General features: G+C 37.2%; 1 protein-coding gene across 5 annotated transcripts; it reads left to right on the top strand.

Moving 5' to 3' along the window:
• Positions 1-2123: 2123 nt before the first annotated feature.
• Positions 2124-7111, top strand: LOC122638310. 5 transcript variants are annotated; one of them, XM_043831211.1, is made up of 9 exons: positions 2124-2209; positions 3574-3925; positions 4852-4885; positions 5035-5262; positions 5629-5718; positions 6136-6201; positions 6288-6379; positions 6462-6509; positions 6734-7111. In XM_043831211.1, the coding sequence occupies exons 2-9, from the start codon at positions 3603-3605 to the stop codon at positions 6849-6851; spliced, it is 999 nt and encodes a 332-aa protein (XP_043687146.1). In that variant the 5' UTR covers positions 2124-2209; positions 3574-3602; the 3' UTR covers positions 6852-7111. The 5 variants fall into 5 exon arrangements, with proteins under 5 accessions (XP_043687146.1, XP_043687148.1, XP_043687149.1 ...); XM_043831213.1 differs by lacking the exon at positions 2124-2209 and adding an exon at positions 2352-2519; XM_043831214.1 differs by lacking the exon at positions 2124-2209 and adding an exon at positions 2632-2642.
• Positions 7112-8352: the final 1241 nt, after the last annotated feature.

Below are 8352 nucleotides of genomic sequence, written 5' to 3' on the forward strand. Positions count from 1 at the left end.
TAATTATACCTCTATAAATGTATTTAGAATTTGACACTTTCTTGTAATTGCCCATTGTCTTATTTCGAAAGCCTTTTAAGATAGGGGCATAAATTATTATATCATTATCATGCACATTTCTCAATTTTGCATTTTAATACTCTCATTGGAAAAAATAGTATGTCATATCAAAAAGACTAAAAATAAAAAAAAAAATTGCAAATTATTTGATGATACCTTAAAAGGTGTCAATAAGAAAAAATCGTTAATAGAAAATTTGTTGAGAAGCGGGGTAGGAGATACATAAAGGTATAGAGTTCAAAGATTTAAAACCGTATCAGTCAATGTTGATACCAATATCGGTACTGATCAACCGTATCAGTATCAAGACGACTAAACTAATAAGGCATTCTCACGGCACTCCTTGATTCCTCCTCTTCATGTTCCAATCCATTTTCATGCAATACATATAGATTTTAGAGGATTAAGAAAGAAAGAAATAAATTTTTTATACTAATCTAATCTAAAAAGGAAATTACTAAGCAGTGCAGTGGGCCTCCACTTAAGTGTATTGAAGGCTGGGATGATTGTAGCAGAAGCAGACTAGCAGTCCTAATCTAAGTTAATTGCTTAGGGTGTATTGCTTTGAAACAAAGTTAGTAATCAAATAAACGCAATTACCGAGGATTACGCCAATGACCATGACATGCTAACAAACCCAACCCAACACTGATCGTCTAAGAAAGATTTTGTTATTTCCTCCAAGCAATTCCCTATCATCCTTTTTGTTTATGATTAATTAATTATTGCCAATTATGCCATACCTCTCAACATCCATGGACCCTATGGAAAATTATAGTTTCCATTTATCTGTCCCTCCATTTCCTTCATTACATCTAATAGGGGGGAGTGGTCCCCACCCGGAGGGGGGGGGTGCATGTAAAGGTGTTTGATTTTGAACATACATGTCCACACTCCACTTCACAACAATAACAAGTACTAACACTTCTGGTTGTTGGTTCATGGTTATTGCATGTTACCACTCATGGATGGAAGGCTTCCCTACCTTGTTTTACCATCTCTTGTATTTATCTCTCTCTTTGTGTGTGTGTGTGTGTGTGTGAGAGAGAGAGAGAGAGAGAGAGAGAAAGAGAGAGAGAGAGAGAAAAAAAGAGTGTATGTGTGTGCCTGTGCATGCATAGCTTACACTATTAGCTCAGAGACACTTTCCCATTAGATTATTAGTTACTAAAAATGATTCATTTTATTCGATTGCTCTGATACCATGTCAAAAATTATGATCACATTCCTTCAATTGGGCCATGGAGACGAAGGTTGAAGTAAGTAGAATCGGCAATTGGATCAACCTCCACCAATTCCAGCTATTGCAAATGGAATTGGCCTGAACCCTAGAAATCTAGTATGAATCAACTAATATGAATCGATTGGGAAACTAGGGTTAAGATATTTTAAAGCCGATTTCAATCCAATTCGATCCGTATCTTGGATTTTTGAACACTATGGAACATGATTTTAGTTCTCCGGAATCGGATCGGATCGAATGGAATTGCCTCTATTTTTTAATAAAAAATAGTTTTATGACTTTTTTACCCTTGGATCGTATCTGAGGATTGGTATCAAATCAGAATTGGCCTTGGCCGATACCGATACTTCGAACCATGTTGTGGAGACTAATGAAATGGTAATTTAGTGAGGGTCACTTTCAAACTATCCAACCAAAATCAACCTGTCTGGAGTTTAGGGTTCCAAGAAGCAGTTAACAGGCCATGAATGGTTGATTAGATAAAATAGAATCAATCAAATTCTAATAAAGAATGGGTCGTAATTGACCCTTGCCCATTAAAAGATGTTTCAGAATTTTAAAAAGTGTTATAATAGTTGATGGTTATTTTTGGCAATTAAACAAATATTATTCCCACACGATTGTGTCGGAGAGAGGTCTTCTGGTTCCATTCTCTCACCAATGGGACCATGCCATGGAGCCATCTCCCTCTCCCTGACTCCCGCTTGAGACGAACAGCTTAAATCCCAGTAATGGCATTTCCAAATTCCATTTCCAAAGTTCCAACCCAAGAAAAGTAAAGCATCCCACCACAAAATCTGAGTAAAATAACCAATTCTCTTTCTCTCCTTCTCTCTTACTTTGGGAGTTTTCGGAGCTTGGAGACCAAGAAAGACCGAGTAACTGTAAAGACAGTTCATTGAAAAGGTGGCTGAAATCTCTATACGCCATGTCTATCATTTCTTAATCTGCAATGGAGATTTGGGTTTTTTTATATTTTAGTCATATGGAATATAGATTGCGAGTTCAGAGGAATATCTTTCTCTTTCTCTTTAGATGAAAAAAAAAGAAAGAGAAGCTTAGGATCAAAGCATAATACCCTTTTAGCCTCTTCTCTGCCTGCCCTTTCCCTTTTTAAATTTTGATTAGTCTAGTTTTAGTTTTGCTTTTGCCTCCAAAGCGAGGAAGCAAAGCATCTCGTTTGCCACACCATTCCCGTCTCCTGCTTTCCCTCTCTGTGAGTATCCAGCTTTCCTTTCCTTAGAATTTTGCTTCTCCTTCTTCAGTTTATTCTTCTTCTCTTCATCGATTCGTTAAGTTTAATATTGCATTTGTCTTTCTGCTACTACACCCACCTAAAGTTAAGAATCTCTCTCTGCTTAACTTCATCCATTAATTGTGCCAACGCCCTTGTCCTGCCTATCCTAATGAATACTAATGTGTCCAACTTCCGACTGGTTCTTCTTGTCTGATTACCCTTTTCACAGAGTTTAACTCCCATGCTCGTATCATAAATGAGAAATTCATTTTCAGTTAAAAAATTTTCTTCTTTTTGTTTTCCCTTAGTTTGTTGTAGCACAAATGGATTCTAAGTTCATCCCTGATTGATGCTGATTCAAACCCTGTTTTGGTTTTTCATTCGTTTCTGTTTAATGATGATTTCTGGAGTTTCTGAGTTCTTTCATTGTTGGGTCTTTCATCAATCTTCGCACTAATGGGTTTGTAAAAGATTGCATTGTTGGTTTGAGCTTCTGCTATTCTTTTTTTTTTTTTTTTTCCTAGTTGGCTTTGAAGTTTTGCTTCTACTCATTTGGTCTTCATGATTCTGTTGGGAATGATCAATTTTAGAGCTTTGATCCCTATCAAGTGCTCTCCATTTTGGACAGATCGTTTTTTGATTGCTGAGGTTTCTCCTGTTAGATAGTGATGGTTGGTTTTTCCAAATAAGAGTTTTACCCTTTTTTTAACTTAAATTTTTTTTCATTCAGATCATCTCACGTCAGAAAGGATTTCTTAACCAGGAACTGATGATTTTATCAGAAAATATTCTAAAATATTTCAAATATCTTAATATTTGATTTTTTTCTTTGTAGAGAGTAGCTTATTCCTAACTTATTTTTTCTCCTCCTTGAACTTCAAGCAGCCTTTCTCTTGGATTTGATTGAACCCAAGTTCCTATTCTATTATTTATACTGTCTAGGGATTTGTTAAAAAAACAAGAACCATACTCTGGAGTGGTAGCTTGAAAAATCAGAATTAAAAGTGAAGTGACTCAATGGATTTCTTCACAGGATCACCAAAACATTCCTGGCAGCCAGTCATGACTGCTGATACAACCACCCCTAGTTATTGGTTGAACTGGAGATTTTTCCTCTCTGCAATTTGGGTCTTGATCCCTATGGTTCTAGCATCAATACTGATATGGAAATATGAAGGCTCCAACACTTCAAAACCTGACAGAGGAGAAACCCAGCAAGAACCAGTAGGGATTTTATATGAGGATGAAGCTTGGAGGACATGTCTGAAAGATATCCACCCTGCTTGGCTATTGGCTTTCCGAATAATTGCCTTCTCTGTGCTGTTGGCATTGCTCGTTCTCAATGTCATTGTTGATGGAGCTGGCATACTTTATTTCTATACTCAGTAAGTCAACTCTTTACATCAGCTCAGATTGTACTTAACTTACATTTCCTACATGTACAATGCCCAATTCAAAAATTTCCTATGGTGTCTTCCTTTTTATGTATGTGAAGTGTTTGTTGGAGGGTTAGCTCTTTGTGAAACGCCAACATAACAGCATGGATCATGCATTCATACTGTTGGCTTAGGTAGCTTCTCTCTGTTTCTTTCAGCTTGAAGAAAATGCATTTGCAATGTATGAATTTGGAATGGCTAATAAACATGATAGCTTATTGTAAGGAAGTGATTTAGGGCATACCCACTGCCCAAGGCTCCCACCACTGCGGGGTCTGGGGAGGGTCATAATGTAGGCAGCTTTACCCCTGCTTCATGGAGAGGTTGTTTCCCAACTTGAACCCACGACCACTAGGTCGCAATGGAGCAACCTTACCATTGCGCTAAGGTCCGCCCTCAAAATAGCAAATGAACCTTTTGGAGGGTCATATTGTATGGGCTGTTATGTGTGATCATTCTCTAAAAGTGTTCTTTTTTTAACAGAAATCTTTTATACAATGCATTCTGCTGAATGGCACCTCTAGGAGGGTTTCTTCAATACCTTATAAGAAACACAAAGGATTGGGACTATCAATCTCCCCCACACACCCCCCCCCCCCTAAAAATAAAATAAAAAATAAAAAGATATGTATTGGGATTTATTTTGTCAATTGGAGATAGACTGTTTCTTAGAAGTTGGAATTGCTCATGATTTTCTTTTCAATTTTTTGTAATTTGAGTCTTTCTAACACTTCCACTAACATGAAGATAGGCAAGGATCATTTAAGATATCTCTGTAACACAAACTTCATGTACTCCAGCTTTATAGTTAACCATGAAATACATAGTTCTTATCATTGTCTTTGTTCATGTGTTTTTTTTGGGGTGATGGGCAGATGGACTTTTATGCTGGTTACCATTTATTTTGGGGTATGACCTCTCTCTCTCTCTCTCTCCTGTATGCTTATCTCACAGCATGGTCTGTTTCCATTAAATGTTTCATCTGTATTATCAATTAATTCATAGTATTTTCATTTACTTAATCTTATGTTGCTGCTGGTGTCATCTTCCATTTCTAGCTCGGTTCATTGCTCTCCATTTATGGATGTTTCCAATTTCGCAATAGAGTTGGCGGTGACGATACTCATCATGTGGGCTTAGAAGCAGAAGGCGGCACCTATGTAGCTCCCATTCATGGGGGAAATGTGAATATGTGCAGCACAACAAAGAGCTCAGATCCCCAGGAAGGAAGTCATATTCACCAAACTGCTGGCATTTGGTGTTATGTCTTCCAAATTATTTTTCAGGTAATTCTCATTTATCAGCAAATGTAGTCTCATTATAAATCACAGGATTGTGTTGGTGTGTGATTTGGTCTGCTGAGTTTATTTTGGTTGCCTTAGTATAGAAGGCATATTGTTTTTTGTTTCTTTTTCCTCCATCTAATTCCCACATGTGTTTTTTCCTCTGTTTCTGTGCTTGTTTTTCATCCTGTTCTCACCTTTGTGACAATGTTACTTACAGATCTAGACTTGAGAACCTACAGAAAGTTTTTACTTTGAGAAATTTAACTGTATACTTACCATTTGATGGTTTTCATCTCAGTTTCTTCTTTCTACATAGTTTAATTCAACATTGTCCTTACCAAGTTGGTGACAATTTTTTATGAACAGATAACTGCTGGTGCTGTAATGCTCACTGATTGCGTTTTTTGGCTTATCATTTTTCCATTTCTTACCATGAAAGACTACAATCTGAATTTTGTAAGTATCAAATACTGCAAATTGGCAGTTAAGTTCCTGGAGTTATTTATTTTGTGATAAACATGTGGTTATAGCTGAACATCTAAGTTTTTTTATTAATGTTTTAATTTGGGTGTATTGGCAGATTAATATATAGAAATCATATATTGATAGACACGTAATTTCCCCTCAAGAAGTAGGATATTATCTTTTATCTTTAGCTGGAAAGCCCATTATATGAGCTTTAATGGTGGTACCTCTGGTTATGGTCCTCCTATAATATGTGCTTGCCTTAATTTGAGACCAGATGATAAATACTTTACTCCCAATAGCTTTGCCTTTTAATTTTTCACATGATTCAGAAACTGTTCTTGCTTTTGTCTGGAAGACCTCCCACCTCTTTCATTTCAGTAATTCTTTTCCTTCCATCTGTAACAGTTGCTGGTTGGTATGCATTCAGTGAATGCTATTTTCCTCCTTGGGGATACGGCTTTGAATTGCTTAGTAAGTGGAAGCTATTTAATGGTTCAGTTACTAGTAATTCTCGAGTTATTATGCTGATCATTTTTTGCATCTTTTTCCTATTTCAGCGATTTCCTTGGTTTAGGATCGCTTACTTCATTTTGTGGACGGGTATATTTGTGATCTTCCAGTGGATCATCCATGCTAGTGAATCAATTTGGTAAAATTGATCACCCTTTTTCATCTTTATTCATTTGAGGACTTTTGGTTGTATTTTTTCTGATGAAAATATGTCATTATAGGTGGCCATACCCATTTCTTGACCTGTCTTCACCATACGCTCCACTATGGTAAGTTACTTAAAACCATCACTGCCTTGTTCAAGTACAAAAAAACAAGAATCTCCTGCCTGTTAAAAATCCATACTGAACCATCTATCCACAATCGATGTGTATATTGATCGTTCCATTCATTTGTGTTTCTGTATAAAGTACCAAAACTATGTAAATGCTTGTGTTTCATGATATATGCAAGGACCTGATACTGTTCTTTGTTTGCTGATCTGAATTTGCAGGTATTTGTTAGTGGGGTTGATGCATATTCCCTGCTACAGCATTTTTGCTTTGATAATGAAGATGAAAAATTTGTCTCTGAAAAGATGGTTCCCTGATTCTTATCTATGTATGAAGTAAACACTAGCATAAAATTAGCAAAGCCAACCATTTCCCGACCATACAGAATTGCGAACTGGGGGTTTATCCCTGTCGCAAGTGGGTAGCTGAACAAGGTCACTACTCCATAGGAGAGCACACCTTTAGAACAGCAGAGAGGGATGTACAAAGACAACTCAAGTAACTTTCAAGAATCAATTCCTTACAAAATTCAAAAAAGTATTTCTGATTGTATGGATAACTTTCAAAATTTATGTTTCAGAAATATGTGATTGATGCTGTAAAGAAAGCATGATATCGTTCATTTCTTCATTTGTCCTTCTGATTGGAGGATTTTACTGAATATATAGACTGTTTCGAAAGGAATATATAAGAATTCCTTAAGAGGAGATTCGGTTTGGTTCAGTTTCATCGATCCCAATCGGTTTATCATGTACTAGTTCAAATCAAACCTGAACCTTTAAGAGGAGATTCGGTTAGTCTCAGTTTCGCATTTTTATTAAGTTGGCTTGAGAGGAGATTCGGTCTGTCCATTCTGTTGGCCCGGTTGTTTTTTGTCAGTAAAAATTCCAAACTGAAACAGAACTAATAAGCATTCGATTCAACCAAACCGGTTTGGGCTGGAATTTGAAAACCCTACTTGCCCAATACCAACAACCATATGCTATAGGTAAACAATTTGGAACGTCAATGCTTGTATAGCTCATATTCTCTATTCCCAAAGTGAAGAATCTCTTCACCTTTAGAATGGAATATCTTCTTTTATGGCTCTCAACAGTAAGTGAAAAAATTAAAAGGGGACGCGACTATGTCACCTCGACCATTTATCTGCTTAGTCCAATTATTGGGATTCTTTCTTTATTTACACCCCAAGAAAAACAAATTCTTGGGAAGACTGGGACCAGCTTGGGCAGATCACATCTAAAATGTGAATGAAACTTATCTTGGTCCTATGGCTCACTTTTTCTGGGGTTTTCCTCCGAAGTTTTAGAGATTCTTGCATTGCATATAATCCTCAACAAAAAAGATGGAGAATAGAGCACTATCCAGTCTTGCGTGAAACCGCCTTAGGCACCTGGAATTTTCGCCTTTACATGGGGATAAGACGGCCATTTCCAGGCAGGCAAAGCAGATTGTGTATCTAGGCGTGGTCGCCACGCTAGGTGCACATCCGAGGAGCATTCTTTCTCCCATTAAAATAGAATTTTATATACATCAAAATAACATGTGGAGAACTCGTACCTATTGATTAGATGATGCGAACAACATGTCCCATGACTTCAGCCCCATCAAGCACTGCCACATTGCTGAAAAGCCACTTAAACCAGAATGACTTCTTATTGTATTTCAATTGGATGCAACTCCCCAGAATGATATTAGGGGGGGGGGGGGGGGAGCCTGCAACATTGACTATGGATATTGAACAGGACTTTGCTTCCACACATTCCCAGAAAAGTATGAAATCCCAGGCATGTCTCCCTTTCTATTGTGCTGGCCACACAACCCACACTACCTAAGGCCC

This window comes from Telopea speciosissima, chromosome 8, assembly GCF_018873765.1.
Source record: "Telopea speciosissima isolate NSW1024214 ecotype Mountain lineage chromosome 8, Tspe_v1, whole genome shotgun sequence".
Lineage (NCBI taxonomy): Eukaryota > Viridiplantae > Streptophyta > Magnoliopsida > Proteales > Proteaceae > Telopea > Telopea speciosissima.

Coding starts and splice junctions, on each gene's coding strand:
- LOC122638310 (XM_043831210.1), top strand. CDS start 3,558: ATGGATTTCTTCACAGGATCACCAAAACATTCCTGGCAGCCAGTCATG. Junction 5,263..5,628: donor TCTTCCAAATTATTTTTCAG/GTAATTCTCATT, acceptor TTTTATGAACAG/ATAACTGCTGGTGCTGTAAT. Junction 6,510..6,733: donor TCACCATACGCTCCACTATG/GTAAGTTACTTA, acceptor CTGAATTTGCAG/GTATTTGTTAGTGGGGTTGA.